The sequence below is a fragment of the Geotrypetes seraphini genome, chromosome 9 (assembly GCF_902459505.1).
Source record: "Geotrypetes seraphini chromosome 9, aGeoSer1.1, whole genome shotgun sequence".
Classification (NCBI taxonomy): domain Eukaryota; kingdom Metazoa; phylum Chordata; class Amphibia; order Gymnophiona; family Dermophiidae; genus Geotrypetes; species Geotrypetes seraphini.
The window spans coordinates 123,573,178-123,595,408 of NC_047092.1; the positions used below are offsets into that span (position 1 = coordinate 123,573,178).

Genomic DNA, 22,231 nt, shown 5'->3' on the forward strand with positions numbered 1-22,231 from the left:
CGCTGCCGAGGCTTGCCTCGTGCCCTGGCTCCCTTCTTCTTAAAGGGGGAGCCCGGGCCCGATGCAACCTATGACGCGGGTGGGGGGGGTGGAGCTAACTCTCGCCGCGACCCCGGTCTTGCAGCCTGCTCTGGCTGCTCTTCCTGCCTTCCCCTCTGCCTCTCTGCTCCTGCAAAGGAAAAAGAAGAGAAAAAAAAACGCTGCCGAGGCTTGCCTCGTGCCCTGGCTCCCTTCTTCTTAAAGGGGGAGCCCGGGTCCGATGCAACCTATGACACGGGTGGGGGGGGGGCGGAGCTAACTCTCGCCGCGACCCCGGTCTTGCAGCCTGCTCTGGCTGCTCTTCCTGCCTTCCCCTCTGCCTCTCCGCTCTAGAGCACTGTTCTTCAACTGTCGGTCCGCAGAAAATTCCTGCCAGTCCATGCAGGACCGGCGAGATCGACATCTGCAGTTTCCTGCCAGTCCACGCAGAGCCGGCAAGATCGACAGCTGAAGTCCACGCAGGGCCGGAGAGATCATGGGGAGCCTCCGACAGTGTGCTTTCTCCCCTCCCAGCGGCTCTCCTTACTTACCAGCGCAGCGATTCAGGAAGGCTGCCTTGGGGCTTTTGCCTAGTCGCAGCCACCTCTGATGATGCAACTTCCTCTTTCCTCAGAGGCGGCGTGACCCAACAAAGGACCCGAGTCTGCCTTCCTGAATCGCTGCGCTGGTAAATAAGGAGAGCTGCTGGGAGCGGAGAAAGACACTGTTAGAGGCTGGGAAGCTGCTGGACAAGGGAAAAAAGGGACAGCTGCCACTGGACCTGGAGGGAAGGATAAGGAGAGATGCTGCTGGGAGGGGAGGAGGGAAAGGAGTTTGGGAAGCTGCTGGGCAAGGGAAAAAAAGGGACAGCTGCTACTGGACCTGGAGGGAAGGATAAGGAGAGATGCTGCTGGGAGGGGAGGAAGGAAAGGAGTCTGGGAAGCTGCTGGGCAAGGGAAAAAAAGGGACAGCTGCTACTGGACCTAGAGGGAGGGAGGAGAGATGCTGCTGAGAGGGGAGGAGGGATAGGAAAGGGAAGAGAGTTACTGCTGGACAGCAGGAGGAGGGAAGAGAGAAGAAAAAAGGAAGGAAACAGCTGGCAGGGATATTAGAGGAGGGGAAGGGGAGAGACAGGAATGAGATGGGAAGGGGGGTCAGCAGAGAAATTGAGAGGGACAAAGATGCTAGATCTGGTATAGGAGAGATATAAATGAAGAGAGCAGTGAAGCTGGAATGAATCATGTAAAAAGGAGAGAGGGGGGCATAGGCTTGATGGAAAGGGGAGAGGGGCATAGAAAGAAGACAAATACCATATGGAAGGGGGAGAGGTCAGACAGTAGATGGAAGGGGCAGATGCTAGATTGAAGAGACAGAGAGGGCAGATGTTGGAAGGAAGAGAGTGAAAAGAAGATGAAAGCAGAAACCAGAGACAACAAAAGGTAGAAATAAATAATTTTATTTCTATTTTGTGATTAGAATATATCAGATTTGAAATATATATCCTGCTAGAGCTGGTGTTAGACATAACTTGGGACTGCAAAGTCCAGGCAGTGGCTTAGGGCTCTCTCTGAACAGGGGGCAGTTGCCCTAGTTGCACTTCCCTAACCCTATTCCTGCTATGTGTGACTGCGGTATTCTGTTTGCATGATATTTCTGTGTAGCATTCTGTAATAATTTGGCTTATTCAGTTTTCTTGATAGTAGAGGGGATATATGTGAAGGGGAGGGGAGACAGGGGTTTTGTTGATCCTTGCTCTGTATTATTTGTATTTATAAAATGACAATGGTACAGAATAGTTTCTTTTTATACTTTAATAAAATACATTCAATATAAAATCATAACAGGCTTGTGCGGATGGGATCAGATGGTTTGTGAGGACCGAGCTCGCAGAGACGTGGCGGATATGGGGTAGTTTGCCGGTCCACAAAATAATTTTTTTTTTCCCGCCGGTCCATAGGTGTAAAAAGTTTGAAGAACACTGGTCTAGAGAGCACAGGCAATTGTATCTTTCTAGAAGTGGGTATAGAGTCCCCATAGTTAGAATATAAAACTTTTGTTTTACTACATAATTGTTGAGAGCTCAGAGGTCAAGAATGGACTTGGATGTGATAGTATATGATGATGATCTTAAGGTGACCAATCAGGTTGAAAAGGCAATGGCGAAAGCTAGAAGCATACTAGGGTGCAAAGGGAGCTATATGGCCAGTAGGTAAAAAGAGGTATTGATACCCCTGTAAAAGACTCTGGTGAGACCTCATTTAGAATATTGTGTGAAATTCTGGAGGCTGCACCTTCGAAAAGATATAAACAGGATGGAGTCAGTTCAGAGGAAGGCTACTAAAGTGGTCTTCATCATAAGGTGTATGGCAGGGGTACCAAAACTTTTTGGGCTTGCGAGCTACTTTTAAAATGATCAAGTCAAAATTTTCTACCAACAATAAAATTTTAAAAGAAACACAAAGCACACTGTACGCTAAGAAAATGTTAATTATCATTCCTATTCCGGGTTTTTTTTCAAAGAGGTCAAGGCAGATGACTCTATGCACTGTCACCTCAGTAACAACCATACAAAAATATACCCCCCTCCCTTTTTACTAAACCACAATAGCAGTTTTTTAGCTCTGGGAGCTGCGCTGAATGCCCAGCGCTGCTCTCGACGCTCATAGGCTCCTTGCGCTACAAACTGCTATTGTGGTTTAGTAAAAGAGGGGCCATAGTGCAAAATATAGACAGAAGATATAAATTCAGACACATTTTGATCACTAAATTGAAAATAAAATCATTTTTCCTACCTTTGTTGTCTGGTGATTTCATGAGTCTCTGATTGCACTTTCTTCTTCTGACTGTGCATCCAATCTTTCTTCCCTTTTCAGCCTGTATGCTTTCTCTCCTCCAGACCTCATTCCCTCCCCCAACTTTTTCTTCCTCTCTCCCTGCCCTTTTTATCTCCCTGCCTCCCTTTCTTTTTTTCTTTCTTCATGCCCCCTTTCTTTTTTTTCTGTTTCCCTTCTTTCCTTCTGTCTCCCTGCCTGCCCCCTTTCTTTCTTTCTCCCTGTCCTCCACCAAGCCACTGCTGCCACCATCGGGGAACAGGCCCCCAAGTCGCCGTCGCCACTGCCATCGGGTAACAGGCTCCAAAGCCACCGCCCCCCCAAGCTCTCCCTGCTTTCCTGCGTCGGGCCGACCAGCATTCCTCTCCCCAAAGTCAATTCTGCCGTCAGAGAGGAAGTTCCGGCCCAGCCAGGCAGCGATTGGCTGGCCCAAACTTCCTGTCCGACAGCAGAATTGACATCGGGGAGAGGAAGGCTTATCAGCCCGGTAGATCGCCAAGACAAAGTGAGTCTATCATGGAGCTTGAGATGAGCTCCGCAATCGACTCACTTTGCCTTGGCGATCTACCGGTCGATCACGATCGACCTATTGGGCACCCCTGGTGTATGGGGACAGATTGAAATATCTCAATATGTATACTTTGGAGGAAAGGCAGAAGAGAAGAGATATGATAGAGATTTTTAAGTAACTACATGGCATAAATATGTATGAGACGAGTTTCTTTCATTTGAAAGGAAGCTCCAGAATGAGAGGGTATAGGATGAAGTTAAGAGGTGATAGGCTCAGGAGTAATCTAAGGAAATACTTTTTTATAGAAAGGGTGTTGCATGCATGAAATAGTCTCCCAGTACAGGTGGTGGAGACAAAGACGGCGTCTGAATTCAAGAAAGCATTGGGCAGGAACTTGGGATCTCTTAGGAAGAGTAGGAGATAGTGGATGCTGTGGATGCGTAGACTGGAAGGGCCATTTGGCCTTTATCTGCCATCATGTTTCTATGTTTCTTTCACTGTGGCCCAACAATGAAGACTACGGCAGTCCAACTGCAAATTCACAAACATCAATGTATGAGCTTCACAAGAACTAGCACCGCGTTGCCATGTCTGTTTCTTGGAAAGAAAAACAAAAGCAGTCTCATTATATTTCAGTCAGCCCTTGTATTATTAACAATAGCTCTGAAAGTTCATTTTTCAATTCTTTCAGAACTCTGTGCAGATGATTTGCTATTGTTCAATTTGTCAAGTTCTCCCCCTACACCATCCAGGTTTGCAGAGACTTGTTTCAGTTTCTGACTTATCAGCACTGAATACCATTTCTGGTAATGGTATCTCTCCCAGTTCTTCCCCAGTGAAGATGAAAGCAAAGAATTTATTTAATCTCTCCATTATGAACTTTTCTTCCCTTGTCTTTTATTCCTTGATCATCTACAAGTCCAAATTATTTTTTTTACCAGCTTCTTGCTTCGAATATACCTAAAAAGCACAGTTACTTACCTAACAGGTGTTATCCAGGGACAGCAGGCAGATATTCTCATGTATGGGTGACGTCCCCAATGGAGCCCCGGTATGGACCACTTTAAAAGTGCATTGCCATTTTAAATCTTTAGAAAGTTCGCGATAGCCCGAACCGCGCATGCGCGAGTACCTTCCCAACCGACATAGGGCACGCGGTCCCTCAGTTAAGATAAACCAGCTAAGAAGCCAACCTGGAGAGGAGGGTGGGATGTGAAAATATATGCCTGCTATCCCTGAATAACACCTGTTACAGTAAGTAACTGTGCTTTATCCCAGGACAAGCAGGCAGCATATTCTCACGTATGGGTGATCTCCAAGCTAACAGTAATGGGATGATGAGAGAGTTGGCCTTAAGAAAATAAATTTTTACAATACAGATTGGCCGAAGTGCCCATCCCGTCTGGAAAAAGACTACAGACAACAGTAAGAAGTAAAGGTATGAACTGAGGACCAGATGGCAGTTGTACAGAGTTCCTCAATAGGAGTAGATCTGAGGAAAGCTACAGAAGCTGCCATAGCTCTAATTTGGGGGCTGTGACATGACTTTTCAGTGCTAGTCCAGTCTGAGCATAGCAGAACGAGATGCAGGCAGCCCAGCCAGTGGAAATCATTCTGTTAGAAACAGGATGCCCCAACTTATTAGGATGAAAAGAGATGAACAGTTGGGGAGATGTTCGATGAGGTTTTGACCAGTCAATGTAATAGGCCAAAGCTTGTTTACAGTCCAAAGTATATAAAGCGATTACTCCAGCATGAGAATGAGGCTTAGGGGAAAACAGTGGTAGAACAATATATTGATTAAGATGGAATTCAGTGACAACTTGTAGAAGAAACTTTGGACATGTACGCAGAACCACCGTGCCATGATGGAAAACAATGAAGGATGGATCTGCTACTAATGCTTGTAACTCACTGACCCTCCTGGCAGAAGTGAGAGCAATAAGGAAGACCACTTTCCAGGGAAGAAACTTAAGATGAGCTGTGGCCATTGGTTCAAATGGAGACTTCATCAAACTGGAAAGGACCACATTAAGGTCCCAGATGACAGGCGGAGGCTTGAGAGGTGGTTTCACATTGAAAAGTCCTGTCATGAATCTGGAGACCAAAGGATGAGCATTAGGAGGTTTCCCTCGACTGACATGTGAAAAGCTGTAATAGCGCTGAGACGGACTCTGACAGATTTGAGGCCAGATTTGAGGCCAGAATCAGACAGATAAATCAGATAATCCAACACCAAATCTACTGAAAATGAAGTTGGATCATGATGACAAAGAAGACACCAGGAAGAGAACCTAATCCACTTTTGTTGGTAACATAGTTGAGTGGCTGGTTTTCTGGATGCATCAAGAATTTGACGAATAGGCTGAGAAAGATACAAGTGAGATGGATTCAGCTCAAGAGAAACCAAGCGGTCAGGTGTAGTGATTGCAGGTTGGATGTAGAAGTGATTCCTGATTCTGAGTAAGCAGAGTAGGAGAGACTGGAAGAGATATGGGTTACCTGGAATGGAATTGAAGTAGAAATGCCAGGGCCACCATGAAGCAAAGAGAGTCATGGTGGCTGATTCTCTCTTGAGCTTGAACAGAGTTCTCAACATGAGAGGAATTGGAGGGAATGTATATGCAAACAGACCCGTCCAATCCAGGAGAAAGGCATCTGCTTCCAGACGGAGAGGAGAGTAAAGGCTGGAGCAAAAACTGGGGCAACTGGTGATTGTGAAGAGTGACAAACAAGTCCACTTAAGGAGTGCCCCATTGAACAAAGATGGACTGGAGAATTGCAGAGTTGAGAGTCCATTCATGAAGCTGAAGAAATCTGCTGAGGTTGTCTACTAGGGAATTCTTCTCCCCTTCAATGTAGGCAGCTTTCAAGAATAGATTGTGAGCTGTTGCCCAAGTCCAGATTTTTTTGAGGGCCTCCTGACACAACAGGAAAGAGCCTGTGCCTCCTTGCTCGGTTATCTGTGTGAAGGCAGAGGACTTGAGGGCAGAGTGAATGATGAAAGGCCTTGAGGGCATAAACACATTGCTCTGAGTTCCAGGAAATTGCTGTGAAATTTCCACTCCCTGGCAGTCCAAAGACACTGAGTCTGAAGAGCGTCCATGTGAGCCCCCCAGGCATAAGGAGATGCATCTGTCATGATGACCTTGTGAAGAGGGGGCAAGTGAAAAAAGGGGACCTCTGGATAGATTGGAAGAGGTTATCCAGCATTAAAGCGACTGCAGAAGAGATGATGTCACATATTGTGAGATATGAGCCTTCGCTTGAGACCACTTGAGAAGGGTGAAGATGCAGCCTTGTCAATGGTGTTACATGAACAATGGTGTTACATGGACAGTTGAGGCCATGTGGCCTAGAAGAACCATCATGTGTCTGGCAGAGATGGATTGAAGAGGAAGCAATTGCTGACACAGATGGATGAGAGCCTGAAGGCGATATGGAGGATAAAACACTCTGAGAGTGGTGTCTAGGACTGTCCCAATGAACTGCAGACGTTGAGTTGGAGAGAGAGATGTGATTCGGGGAAGTTGACTTAGAATCCTAGTGACTGAAGAAAATAAAATGGTGACTTGGACCATGTCCAGAAATGAAATAGCCTACATCAACCAGTCATCTGAGTAAGAAAAGACATGAAGGCCCTGAGATCGGAGAGATGTGGCCACTAAATATAGGCACTTCAAGAAGACTATGGGAGAAGATGCCAGGCTGAAAGGAAGTACCTTGTACTGGTAATGATACCAATTTAATTGAAAAATACTCCTTGGAAGCCAGATGGATTGGGATATGCAAGTAGGCTTCCATAAAAGTATAGAAAACTGACTGAAAAGTCAGAAGCCACGAGAGCGGGACGGCAGCGAATTGAAAATTTTTTCAACAACCATTGAAAATGCAACTTCTTAGCTCCGTGGAAACTAGAAAACTGAGGGACGGCACGCCCTACATCAGGCAGGAAGGCACTCGCGCATGCGCGGTTCGGGCTATCGCGAACTTCTAAAGATTTAAAGTGGCGATGCACTTTTAAAGTGGTCCATACCGGGGCTCCATTGGTGACATCACCTATACGTGAGAATATGCTGCCTGCTTGTCCTGGGATAAAAGATTTTACTATGTTTTTGTTTCATTGCAATCTTCTTTTCAAAGTCTCTTTATGCCTTTCTTATCAATGCTTTACATTTGGCTTGCCATTCCTTATGGTGTTTCTTAGATAGACGTTTTTCAGTTTTGAAAATGTGCATTTTTAAAATTGGATTTTTTTGTGTGTTTTAAAATGTCTAAACTTGAATTTAGACGTCACATTGAAAATGCATCCCACTTCAATATGATCATGTCATAATCACTATTATCAAGTGACCCCAGCACCATTACCTCCTGCATCAGATCTTGTGCTCCACTAAGGATTAGGTCTAGAATTGTTTTCCCTCTTGTGGGTTCCTGAACCAACTGCTGCATAAAGCAGTCCTTGAATTCATTAAGGAATTTTTCCTCTCTAGAATGCACTAAGAAATCCAGACAACCACTGGTGGAAACCAAAGATTTAACATTTCACTACAAAATGTAGCCTAGAAAAGAAAGCCTTCTAAAGCTTTCTAAATAAGTCATACCTTTTGAGTGTTCTGATTTGAATAGGAAGAGCATACCATATGTAAGCAAACTAGATGATAAAGCAAACTTGAAACAAAGATCCTCTCCAGAATGAGAGGGTATAGGATGAAGTTAAGAGGTGATAGGCTCAGGAGTAATCTGAGGAAATACTTTTTTACAGAAAGGATGGTAATGTGTGAAATAGATTCCCAGTAGAGGTGGTGGAGACAAAGACTGTGTCTGAATTCAAGAAAGCATGAGACATATGATGGGATCTCTTAGGGAGAGGAGGAAATAGTGGATGCTGTGGATGGACAGACTAGATGAGCCATTTGGTCTTTATCTGCCATCAGCTCTTTCAGCCTTATGGGATGCATGAGTATAGCGTTGATGACAGTTTTTCACCGAGGATGCATCTGTAGGTTAGATCATTTGCAGAACTCTTACGTATGAAAGGATTGCTTTGTTGGATACACACTGACAATGAATAACTATTCTATTCTATTTTATTTTATTCAAGTTCTTTGTATATTGCCTTATACATAAAGTTACAAGACAATAGTCAAACACAGATACTCACTGTGATGTTGCTTTCAACATATAGGTGACCTCCCGTTCATCCACATTCTCCAGTAGACGTAAAATGAAAACATTTGCCAAGGCTTGTCCTTGATCTTCAAGTTCTTCTACACGAAGGAGCCCTCGGGCAGCTGAATCAAACACCTGATACCTGTCACTGAGAAGCAGAAGAAGTTGAACTAACATAGACAATTTATACTCTCTCTCTTACAAATCAATATATTCAATTTCTCGAGACATGCACAGGCACCCACCAAATTGTAACCTGATTTTATTGTATTTATTTATTTGATATAGAGGGGCATTTTCGATAGGACATATAAGCCCAACTTTGGACATTTCCTGCAAGATGTCCAAAAGTCAGGGCAGGGAAATGCCCATTTTCAGAGCTGCTAGATGTCCAATTTTTTTTTTTTTTTGACAATGACCTATTTAGACATCTAGGCCCTTAGGACATCTGACTTTTTTTGGGCCATTTTCAAATACAAGTACGTCCAAGTTCAAAATATCCAAATCAAGCCCATCTGGATGTGGGAGGGATCAGCATCTTAATGGACTGGCCATACAGACATGCCAACATAAAGGGACCCATGTACATATTTCACCAGAATCCCCTTATATATGCTGAGCCCTCCAGAACTCCTCCAAATCTACTATACTCGTCTACCATCCCTACAGTCTTTTTGGCTGCAGGTGCCATCTATATGTCAGTAGAGTAGGTTTTGGGTGGATTTACACTTTCCAACATAAATGTAGTGGGTAGTGTGGGATATGGGCCTGGATCCTCTTCTCTATGTTTCATTACACCGCACACCAGGCTACTTCAGACACCTGCTTCCTGCAGTACTAGGATGTCCCATAATATCTCCAGCTGTGATAGAGGTTGGTATATACTGTTTCTTTCACATCTTTGGGAGGGGGTCAGTGGCCATTGGGGGAGTGTGTTTGTGTGTGTGTGGGTGCTATGCTTTCATTCCTCCAGTAGTCATCTGATCAGTCTTGGTAACTTTGTGGCATTTAGATGCTTCTAAAACAGGTCTAGCTCCAGACATCTAAGTTGCATCTTAAGAAAGGTTCAAGTCCAGGTCCAAGTGCTAAGTCCGCCCAAAGCTCACCTATAACATGCCTCCAGCATGCTCCCTTGAACTTTAGATGCTCAGAGGACAAGAAGCCTAGCAAGACATCTAGAACAGTGTTTTTCAACCGCTGTTCCGCGGCACACTAGTGTGCCGCGAGATGTTGCCTGGTGTGCCGCAGGGCCGTCGGGCCCGGAGCTGACAGGGGGCCCGAGGCAGGGGCGCCAGTAGCTCGCCAAGGCAAAGTGAGTCGATCACCCAGGACTCACTTTGTCTTGGCGATCTAATCTATCGAGCCGATAAGTCTTCTTCTCCCCGACGTCAATTCTGCAGTCGGAGAGGAAGTTCGGGCCAGCCAATCGCTGCTTGGCTGGGCGGAACTTCCTCTCCGATTGCAGAATTGATGTCAGGGAGAGCATGCGTCGGCGTCGGCTTTGGGGCCTGTTATCCATTGGTGGGTCCTGTTCCCCGATGGCAGTGGCAGTGGCAGTGGCTTGGGGAACGGCAGGGAGAAAGAAAGAAAGGGGGCAGGCAGGGAAACAGAAGGAAAGAAGAGAAAAAGAAAGAAAGGTCAGGGAGAGAGGAAGAAAAAGTTGGGGGAGGGAATGAGGTGTGGAGGAGAGAAAGCATACAGGCTGATAGAAGGGAAGAAAGATTGGATGCACAGTCAGAAGAAGAAAGTGCAACCAGAAATCACCAGACAAGGTAGGAAAAATGATTTTATTTTAAATTTAGCAAAGTGGAGGCAGTATTACCACAGTTTTCAAAGGAATTTGCCCAAATAACTTAATAGTTAACTGGGTAAATTCCCAGAGATGAAAACTTCCCTTCACAGTTCTGATTTATATCTGCTGTCTATATTTTACAATATGGTCACCTTTTACTAAACCGCAATAGTGGTTTTTAGCGCAGGGAGCCTATGAGCGTCAAGAGCAGCGCTGGACATTCAGCGCAGCTCCCTGCGCTAAAAACTGCTATTGTGGTTTAATAAAAAGGATGGAGGGTATATTTGTCTATTTTTGTATGCTATAAAAACCAAATACAGAGAGAGACTGAGAGCTGTTGACGAAGAGCTACGTGTGTGTCTTTCTTCGATTCCAGCCAGAATATCAGCTTTGTGTTCAGCCAAACAGGCCCAGGTTTCGCACTGAATAAAGTATTTTATAATTTTTATTTCATAATAAAGTAATTATAAAATACTTTCTTTGTGTTTATTTGATTCCTATTCAAGAGAATTACTTTATATATAGTCAATATAGGCAGAGAGTTAAATTTTTTAACATTTTCTAATGGTGGTGTGCCTCGTGATTTTTTTCATGAAACAAGTGTGCCTTTGCCCAAAAAAGGTTGAAAAACACTGATCTAGAAAGTCATTTTTGAAAACATTGAAGACTGAGATCCCCCGATGAAGCCAAGACCACTAGCCCTGTGCAGGTAGTACGTTTTGTATATAGCCAAGGGGACTGAATCACCAGCCGGACTGAATCACGCTCGACCACAGAGTAAAAGGCCTGCACGATCTGTTCTTGCCTCTCCGATCTATGTGGAAGCTCAGCAGAAGACTCAGCCAAAATGGTGGAGTTTCCCCGCTAAAGATGAAAAGCCTACTGGAAAAGGTCAAAAGCTCTGAAGAGAACTGAAAAGAACCAGCTGCGAAAATGGAATCCTCAGAAAACCCCAACGTGATGGCAAGGTTAATCCCCAGCGCCTGTGATGGAAAGGGAACCCCGGGCCTCCCCACCGCCCATGGCCAACTCTCCCTTTGCGGCCGCCGGGGAATCCCTCTTGCTGGCACGCGAAGCTGACCACGATGAGGGTTCCCCTTTGTGTGACCGTGAGCAAAAGAAACAAATGATAGCCACATTGAGACCTCGGCGAGAGTACACTGAGCACTTCTTAGGCTGAGAAGTGCTCATTGTGAACTACGAAGCAGGATCAATACAGACGCCGGGTAGCTAGAAAGGAGAAAAATTAATGAATGAAACACTTCCCTTCAGACTGGCATTAGTAAAAATCAATGGCTCTGCCTCAGGGATTTTTTTTTTTAACTTTAAATCTTAAAGGAGCAGACCCCACAGGCTCTCCAAGATGTAGTCAGTGCCCTCAGACAAAACATACAGCTGAGGCACAATAATTGGGGAGGTGAGGGAATTGGGGGAGGGACTCGGCCGTCTGAGTTTGATACCTCTGAGGTTTAACGGGACCCCCGTGGGACCCAAGCTCAGCCTGGACAAGAAAAAGGCCAAAAAAGGCCCCTGCTATCCTCTCTAACAGACCCTAACCAAAGGCCAAGAAAAATGAACAGGATTGCACAGGCTTACCACCTCCACTGCTGGAGATTGAGAACAGACTGATTCTATGGGGGACTGTACAACCCACTTGTACTACAGCTAGAATTCAGAGTGTTCTCAGTCTCCACCTGCTGGAAGATGAGCGTAAACCCAACTGTCTGTGCTGGTCTGGAGAGAGGGATGCTAAAGAATTACACGTTGTGTGAAGAAATATTCCCTCTGGTTGTTTTAAATCTAATACTTACAGAAATAGATCCATATTCTGTAGTAGATTCTGTAGTATGCCTACAGGTTTACTTAATGGCATTATCCGGCTGAGCTCTAGCTTTCATCTATGACAGCTTTCGAGAAGCAGCTCAGGGTCATACTCCAGGAACAGATGGAGTGCCTATTTGCCTGGCAGGAGACCATGGCACTAAGGGTATCAATACTGGCACCTATGGTGTTCCAGCTTATTTTGGAGGCTTAGATCCTTTGTCCTGCCCTACACAAAAATATTTTAAATACCTTCTATATCTGTCAGAGTCAGGTTTCAATGCCAACTCCATAAGGGTCCACCTTAATACAAATACAGCTTATCATCATCATGTAGAGATGTAGGGGGTTGTTGGCTGATGTAGGGGGGGGGTCGGGTGATGTCTGGTGATGTCAAGATGCTGTCGGGGATGTTAAGGTGATATAGGGGAATGTCAGCATGATGTTGGGGATGTTGGGAGAAGGGTAGAGGGCTCTGAAAACAGTGGCTCTCTGTGGAGGGGGGCTGGGAGGCATTAGTTGGTGTGAGGGAGGGAGAGAGGAATTGCATTTTCCTTGCCAGTTCAGCTGCTCCTGGCAAGGGAATCCATGATTGCTGAGCAAGCAGGACTCAAGGAAACCGGCTCAGCTGATTGGGATTCCCCTGCCACGATCAGCTCAAAGTAATTGGGTATGTCTGAAAAATTTGTTTTTGTGCCTTTTCATGTGGACGTATTCATATTTGAGAATGGCTAAAAAAAGATAGATGTACTAGGGACCAATATATTTACATAGGTCATTCTAAAAAAAAAAAAAAGATAGGTGTCTTGCTGTTTTGAGAATGAACATTTTCTCTACTGGCTTTCTGATGTCTTTCTCAAAACGTCCAAAATTCAGCTTATACATCCTATCGAAAATGCCCCTCCATGTGTTTATATGTCTACATTATAGGTGTGCATATCCCTAGACACTTCTGGAAGAACCTACTTGAGTGCTTATAAAGATGTTAAATTATTCCTTTCAATCTCACCTTGCCAACTGCTTGCACATTAGCAACAAATCATTAAACAGGAAGAGGTAGATAGGGCGGAAGAGTTTCTTGGCACGAAGAGTTCGTGAAGTCTTCGGTCCAGACATCTGCTGTAGTTCCCCTTGCTTCAGTAGCCAACGTGAGTGAGAAATGATGGGCACAGACTACAAAATAAAAAAAGTATAAAGCAGTAATACTACTACTTATCATTTCTATAGCGCAGAAAAGTATATGCAGCGCTGAACAATCAACATGCAATACATGGTCTCTGCTCAGAAGAGCCTACAATCTAATTGGACAGACAGGAGGGTCATTAGGGGTTCTTGCAGAGAGAATGATAGGGTGGACATAGGTAATTTTATGGTGAGTGGGAGTTAGGAGAAGAAGGCGGCATTAAAATAAGTGGGCTTTTAGCTTGGATCTGAATACTGCCAGAGATGGCGCCAGATGTAATGACTCAGGCAATTTGTTCTATGCATTTGGTGCAACAAGATAGAAGGGACAGAGTGTAGAGGTGGCAGTGGAAGAGAAGGGTATGGATAAGAGGGACTTGCCCGATGAATGGAGTTCATGGGTGGGGGAGTATAGGGGGAGAGACGAATGGAGAGATATTGAGGGCTGCAAAGTGAGTGCACTTATAGGTCAGTAAGAGGAGTTTGAACTGTAGTAGGAAATGGATAAAGAGCCAGTGAAGTGACTTGTGGAGAGGAGTAATATAAGCGTGGTGGCTCTTATGTAGGGTTACCAGATTTTACGATTGTAAAATCTGGACCCATGGCCTGCCCCCCAAGCCCGCCCAGTTCTACCTATCCCCGTCCCCCCCAACCTCTTCTTGTGCTCGAAGCCACATTGGGAGGGCATCTGCACATACGCAGATGTGACACAATTACATCAAACACATGCGCGCATGTGTGTGATGTCACCACGTTGCATCCACGCATGCGCAGGTGCCCTCCTAAAGCAATTCCGAACTGGAATCTTTTCAAAACCTGGACAAAGTGTTGGGTTTTGAAAAGCCGTCCGGATGCCTGGACAGTCTAGGTCAGGGATAGGGAACTCCGGTCCTCGAGAGCCGTATTCCAGTCAGGTTTTCAGGATTTCCCCAATGAATATGCACTGCAAGCATGCAAATAGATCTCATGCATATTCATTGGGGAAATCCTGAAAATCCAACTGGAATACAGCTCTCGAGGACCGGAGTTCCCTACCCCTGGTCTAGGTAAATCCGGACATCTAGTAACCCTACTCTTATGGAAAATAAGTCATGCGCAGAGTGTTCCCTCTAAGCTGAGCAGGTGTCCTCCAGCTGCATTGCTACCACTAGGGGGTGGAATATTTTCAGTCGCTAAGGACAGGTATGTTCCCTGGAGTCCTGCAGAACTTGCCTGTCCCTCACAATTGAAAAATGTGACAGTAAAACAGCACCCTCTATTGGTGAGACTGTGGGTGGAGGACTCCTGCTCAGCTTAGAGGGAACAGTGCAGAATTTGCACAGATTGAAGGGGAGTAATCAAAGTATCAGAGGATCTTATCCTTATTGCACTAGAAACAAATCACTTCTACAGGGACCCTATAATTACACACCAAGAGGGCATTTGGTAGAACCTTATTCTAGAAAGGGACAGAGGCACCTACATTCCTTTACAGAATACTAGCCTAACAGGGTAAATATGCATCTATAAATCAAGTATGAACACTTAAGCTATCCATGGAGCTGGTGTAAGTGCACGTGCCTAATTGTCAGAGATACATACATAAGTGTGAGTGCCTTCTATGCTCCGCCCAGACTCTTGCTTATGTGTACACTCATCTGTAAAATATATGTTTTGTACATATTAACAGAATAGCACTTAGGTGGATTTTTCACATATATGTATAAATGTGCTAGTATTCTAAACATTTACACGTGCAATTAGTGCATAAATTCTAGTGCTTAGTTTATAGAATTGTTCCATTAACTACTAACCGAGATCAGAAATTGCTTAAAATTGGGCAACTGGTGCATGAAAAGTTTTCTTGGACCCTACAAATGCCTAATAGACCTGACTTAGAGCATAAGGAAGCAATGGATGATTAATTACCAATAAATTTATTGACTTTTAACATTTATGGAAGTACATTTTAAAAAAGGGAGAAGCAGCAAAAATGTGTATATTTCATTTATGCAACAATACCACATATGTATGGCTCCTTCTGGAGTTTCTGTACATCACAGCCCCCACCCCTTCTATCACCTTTAAATTAGCAAAAACAGATACTATAAGAAAATGTCCAAAAGGTCTAACCATAAAGCAGCATTATCTTTTCAAAGCCATGGTCTATTTATATCCTCAAAAATGTGTGCAGCATGCTAACATCCACATAACTGCTCTTACAGAACAGACTCAGAGACTGCATGATATGAGCACCTAAGTTGTAGCACTCTATTACAGTATTCTTATTGCAAAAATTAATTCCCCACTAATATTTCTACATGGTGGATACAATGAAAGCAAAGCAAAAGCACGGAGGCCTCAAGAATTGGTGTAAAAGGATAACCTTTATTCAAAGACCTGACATGGGTTGTGTTTCAGATTGCCTGCTTCTGGGGTCAGCTATAGCTATTTCCAACATATAATCAGTTAGTGAAATGTTGAACTCTGTTAGAAAACAGTATATAGGTAGCATGAAGACCTTCTTTAACTTCTTCAGTTGTGGTTTCTCCCTGCACAACCTTCTGAAGTGGGTCTTTAGGGCCTTAATCCTCTGCTGCCCCTGGAATCTTCTGGCCCTTGGCGTCTATGGATTCACACTGAAGCTTACTAACAGGAACACTTTGCATCAAAACTACAGTGCTAGTGAGCTGCACAGACTCCCAAGATTCAGAAGATTTCAAGGACAGAAGAGGGTAAGCAATTCTGCAAAATCTGCTTACCTCCTAAGTGCCAACTTTCCCTCCAGCCCTTTTGGGTTTCACCAGACTCATATTTGTTCATTGTAACCCTATTTTTAGATGCATGATCCCGGCAGTTTGGGAGTCCCATTTGTGTGACTATTATATGTACTTGTCCTTGGAGAAAGCAAAGTTGCTTACCTGTAGCAGGTATTCTCCAAGGTCAGCAAGTATATTCTCACAACCTGTCCATCTCAACTAGTTGACTTATTTTTTTTTTTTTATTTGAAGGAAACATTTATTTTTGGACCTGGAGCTACTTACAACAAAGCCTTCTACATATTAAAAAAAAAACCTATGCAAGAACATCTTAAGAAGTATCCATTGTTTGAACTGTTTCTTCCACAACTTCAAGAGGGATAATTTTTTCTTTCAGGATTCCTGTGGTTCCCCTCCTGTATTTGTAGCTACCTGACCTGACTCCTTTAGTGTTAGCAATATCATGTGGTCGCAGATGATCCAACTTGTTCTTGGTTTTAACACACAGATCAATGTTGCTTCCAGAACCAAGTTCATTAAATATGCCCAATGCATTGCCTGTCTCATCTGGAGTACTGCTCTGAACTGCAGTGTGAAGTGAAGGTATATATTGAGGACCAAGTGGCTGTTTTGCAGATGTCCTTAATAGTAGGAGAGCTGAAATGGGCTACTGAAGCCACCAAAGTCTGTACATTGTGAACAGTTATACAGACTTCAAGTGAGGTCAACCATATGAAAATCGTTCTCTTGGATACTGGACATCCCAACTTCTTAAAATCAAAGGAGACGAAAAGTTGAGGAGATATTCTATGAGACTGAGTTCTCTGAAAATAGTAGGCCAATGCTCGTTTGCAGTCCAGAGTATAAACAGCCGTTTCTCCATGGTGAGAATGAGGCTTAGAAAAGAATATTGGAATACAATAGATTGATTAAAGTGAAATTCTGTGACAATCTTTGGAAGAAACTTAGGATGGGTACGAAGCACCACTTTGTCATGGTGGAACACTGTGAAAGGAGGATCCACCACCAGTGCTTGAAGTTCACTGACTCGTCGAGCTGAAGTAAGGGAGATGAGAAAAACCATTTTACAAGTAAGGTACTTGAGATGAACCGTAGACATTGGTTCAAAAGGAGACTTCATCAAAGCAGCAAGGACCACATTAAGATCCCAAACTATTGGAGGTGATTCGAGAGGCGGTTTGATATTGATAAGTCCTTTCATGAATCTGGACACAAGAGTGAGAAGTGAGAGGTTTCCCATTGACTGGCTCGTGGAAAGCATTGATAGCACTGAGATGAAGTCTAATTGAAGTGGTATTGAGACCTGAATTAGATATATGCAGAAGATAGTCCAATACTGAAGAGACAGAGGTGGATCTAGCCTCATGATGATGAAGAACACACCAGGTGGAAAACCGTGTCCATTTTTGATGGTAACACTGCTGTGTGGACGATTTTCTGGATTCCTCTCAAGATTAGTCTGATAGGCTGAGAAAGATGAAGATCAGTCGATGTTAGGCCGAGAGGTACCAAGGTGTCAGGTGCAATGCTGTAAGATTGGGATGCAGAAGAGATCTGTGATTCTGTGTGAGAAGAGATGGGAAAATTTGAAAAGGTATTGGTTTCTTCATACTGAGTTAAAGTAGCAGGGAGAACCAGGGTTGTCTGGGCCACCAAGGAGCTAAAAGGATCATGGTGGCAGACTCCTGCTTGAGTTTGACAAGCGTTTTGAGAATGAGAGGGATTGGAGGAAAAGCACAGAGAAACTTGTGAGTCAAATCCAGTATAAAAGCATTCACTTCCAGATTGCGAGGAGAGTACTGCCGGGAGCCAAACTGGGGCAGCTTGTGGTTGTGGGGGGACACAAACAAGTCTATCTGAGGAGTCCCCCACTGAGAAAATATGAGACTCAGAACTGCAGAGTCTGCAAGAGAATTCTGCTGGTTGAAGAAATCTGCTGAGTCTGTCTGCAAGAGAATTCCGTTCCCCTTGAATATATATTGCTTTCAGGAATATATTGCAAGCAATGGCCCCGTTCCAAATCTGGGCCTCCTGAAAAAGATGGAGGGACCCCAAGCCTCCTTGTTTGTTTATGTATTACATCGCAACCTGTTTGTCCGTGCGGATAAGAAGGACAGTGTTGGTCACAATGTCCTGGAAAGCACTGAGAGCATTGTAGATTGCTCTGAGTTCCAACAAATTTATATGACAAATGCGGTCCTGGGAAGATCAGTGACCTTGCGCATGAAAACATTCCAGATGAGCTCCCCAAGTATAAGTGGATGAGTCCATGGTCAGAACTTTCTGATGAGGAGGGTTCATCTGCCACTGCAGCGACTGTTGAAGTGAAGGAGTGACTGTAATGTGTTGCAAGAGTTGACCGAACGCTTGAGACCACTGAGATGCGAGAGTCCATTGAGGTATCCTGAGGTGAAGTCTCGCAAATGGAGTAACATGTACTGTGGAGGCCATGTGACCTGGAAATACCATCATTTGTCTGGCTGAGATTGATGGCAGATGATAAGTCTGAGTGCAAAGCTGAATTAAATTGTCTTGTCTTTGCTGCAGTAGAAATGCCCTGAGATGTACAGTGTCGAGCAGAGCTCCTATGAATTGTAGTTTCTGAGGTGGCTGAAGTTGGAGTTTGTAAAAATTGCTTTCAAAACCCAACTTTTGAAGGAAGAGAATTGTCATGCAAGTTGCTACTGTCATCCCTTGCGAGGTAGAGCCCTTAATCAGCCAGTCATCCAGATAAGAAAAGACTTGAAGGCCCTGAGACTGTAGTGCTAAGGCCATTACAACCAGTCACTTGGTGAATACTCTGGGAGAGGATGCAAGGCCAAAGGGTAGTACTTTGTATTGATAATGGTGATGAGCCACCTGGAAATGGAGGAATCGCCTGGAGGCCGGATGTACTGGAATGTGAGTGTAGGCTTCTTTCAGATCTAGAAAGTATAGCCAGTCGTTGGGATCTAAGAGGGGATATAAAGTTGCCAGGGATAACATCCGAAACTTTTCCTTCACTAGAAACTTGTTGAGACCCCTGAGGTCCAAGATTGGACAAAGACCTCCCATCTTCTTCAGAACAAGAAAATAGTGGGAGTAAAATCCCCGGTTCCTCTGTCCTGGAGGAACCTTCTCGATGGCATTGAAAAGGAAAAGGGATTCTATATCCCGAAGACGTAGGGATGTCTGCTGAGGGTGAAAAGAAGAATCTCTTGGAGGATAATCCGAAGGTATGTTGACAAAGTAGAGTATCCCTCTCGAATAACTGTTAGCACCCAGAGGTCTGTTTTAATCAGTTCCCAGCAAGGATAATAAAGTTGAAGCCATCCTCTGATGGGTTGAGGGAGAGGCTGGGATAAATGAACAGTGGCTATGCTTCGAGAATCACGTCAAAAAGACTGACAGGCATCTGTGGAGATGCAGCCTGGGTTTTTTGAGGATGCTGTTGCTTCTGTTTCTTCTTCTGTGGTCTAGTAGGAGCAGCAGGTTTGGAAGAAAAACGTCTCTGATAGGAAGACTTGAAAGGCTTGGAAGATCATCACCCAAGCATGGAATGTTAGCCAATCTATCCTGGAGGTTGATATCCATGCCAGAGACTCTGAGCCATGCCAGACATCTCATTGCCACTGACATAGCTGAAGCTCTGGAAGACAACTCAAAGGCATCATAAGCCGATCTCGCCATATACCTTCTAGCCAGGGCAAGGGTGCGAGAGATATGACGAAAATCCTGTAACTGCTGTGAAGGAATATACCTATCAAAAGAGGACAATTTCTTAATCAGATGTTTGACATAACAGTAAATATAGAAATTGTAGTTTAGGACTCTATTAGCCAACATGGAGTTTTGATATAGGTGACAGCCAAACTTGTCCATAGTGCACCCTTCACGTCCTGAAGGCACTGAGGCATAAACCTTGGATGGGGTAGATTTTTCAAAGTCGACTCTACCACGAGGGACTGATGCTGAAGTTGAGGTTTGTCAAAACCAGGGGAAGATATAATTTTGTATAAAGAGTCCAATTTTCTGGGAGCTACAGTAATGGTAAGGGGGTGTCTCCCAGTTTTTATGCAGAGTCCATCCCAAGTTATTTTAAGTCAAAACAAGGGGTTTGCAGTGTGGTTGCATCAAAAATGGCCCGGGAAAACCCATTAAAGGGTAAAAGAATTCTGGGAAGGGTTTTTTGGAGGTGGAGGACCCTAAATCCAGCCCCAAAAATGCTTAAAACCAGCAAAATCAGATCCCCCCGATTTTCCCTTAGGCTACAATAGGCAGTACTCACTGTCTGTCTGTTCTGGTGCAAGCCTGCTTTGGAACTGGAGAGGACACTGCCTCAATCAGCCAAATCAGGTCCACATGCTAGGATCTTCAGGTTGCTAGTCAGACTAGAAGCCTGACCACTGTCTCAACCCTCTCAGACCCATGAACAAACTGGAGGAAGAATCAATGCAGCTGGCACCCATTAAGCCACTCATGACTGACACCGGGGCCAGCCTGTGCTCAAGCACCTGATAAATCAAGAGGCAAGCTAGTTTTGAGGGAATAGACTCCGAACCCCCCAAGTTCCAATGCAGGCCAGCTGGATAGGAACCCCGAGGATTGCCTTGTCAGTTGCAGACCTCTATCACAGAGTCTGCGTCTTCTTCCAGGCAGAGCTGCCTCAGGGTCACCGAGGACCTCTCAAGTGTTAAAAAGCCTCGAACTCGGATAAAGACCCAAAAAAATAATAAAAGGTTTTCAGAGTAGATCAGAATCACACCTTTTCAACTTGCTTACAGAAGGAAAAAACTGAAGGGAGCTCTACAGCACTAGAGGAGGCCGAACTGAAGAATGTAAATGTAAATTTCATCCTTCTGCAATCAACTTGTGAATATGGGAACTTCACCTATGGTCAGGACTCGTATGACCTTAGTACCAGAAAAGGGTATTACTACATAGCTTCGGGGCACATATATGGCTTCTTTCATGTCCAATTGTATCTGCTTTTTCTCTTCACGTGTACATTATATAGTTGTTGCAAACTACCTTTGCTGCATACAATGAAAAGCAGTATAAAAAGAAGAGATGATTGTAACCAAAAATAGTGAGCATGCACTGGAAAAAAAAGTGACTACAGCCAGAAATTAGATCACTAAATTCAAAGAATGAGCATGTATTTCCAAGTACACGGAGCATGCAAGTTCTCTGGTAGCAAACAGTGGAAGAGATTTCTTTTAAGCCTTTAGAACCAGGATTTAAAACATAGAAACATGAAAGCAGATAAAGGCCAAATGACCCATCTAGTCTGCCCAGCCACAGTAACCATTATCTCTTTCTCTCTCTGAGAGATCCCATGTGCCTATCCCGGTGGGGGGTGGGGAGGAAACCCCCCACTTAGAGAGGAAACTGTAATTTTTCCCTAAAACAGTGCCAACACTTCTAAGTAAAGTGGTGGTGGTGGGTCCCCCCACGCCCCTCAGAGCACTTTAAATTTAACTTTTAATCTGGCGCGCTGATGTCCTGCATGCATTTGCCTGAGCTCCTTTGTCCGTGTGCGATTGTCCCGCGCACTTTCATCTATGTAGCACTAATCCCAGGCCCTCTTGAATTCAGACAGTCTCTGTTTTCACCACCTCTTCCGGGAGACTGTTCCACGCATCTACCACCCTTTCCGTACAAAAGTATTTCCTCAGATTACTTTGGAGCCTATCACCTCTTAACTTCATCCTATGCTCTCTCATTGCAGTTTCCTTTCAAATGAGAGACACAACTCATGAACATTTATATAACATAGGTATTTAAACGTTTCTATCATATCTCCCCTCTTCTGCCTTTCCTCCAAAGTATACAGTTTGAGATATTTAAGTCTGTTCCCATGCCTTATCATGAAGACCACATACCATTTTAGTAGCTTTCCTCTGGATGGACTCCTTTCTTTTTATATATTTTTGAAGGTGCGGCCTTCAGAATTGTACACAATATTCTAAATGAGGTCTCACCAGAGTCTTATACAGAGGCATCAATACCTCCTTTTTCCTATCGGCCATACCTCTCCCAATGCAACTTAGCATCCTTTTAGCTTTTGCCGTCACCTTTTCAACCTGATTGGCCACCTTAAAATCATCATATACAATCACACCAAAGTTCTGCTCTTCAGTCGTGCACATAAGTTCTTCACCCC

At 44.3% G+C, this 22,231-nt stretch overlaps 1 protein-coding gene across 2 annotated transcripts in view; it reads right to left on the reverse strand.

Annotated features, from left to right (window-relative positions):
• NGEF (neuronal guanine nucleotide exchange factor) overlaps positions 1–22,231 on the reverse strand; it is a 290,217-nt gene that overhangs the window by 25,828 nt on the left and 242,158 nt on the right. For both annotated transcript variants that reach the window (XM_033958541.1, XM_033958542.1), the window contains 2 exons: positions 13,155–13,318; positions 8,525–8,680 (listed from right to left, as the gene is read on the reverse strand). In XM_033958541.1, the coding sequence (XP_033814432.1) occupies positions 8,525–8,680; positions 13,155–13,318 (320 nt within the window). The remainder of the gene's footprint in view (positions 1–8,524; positions 8,681–13,154; positions 13,319–22,231) is intronic.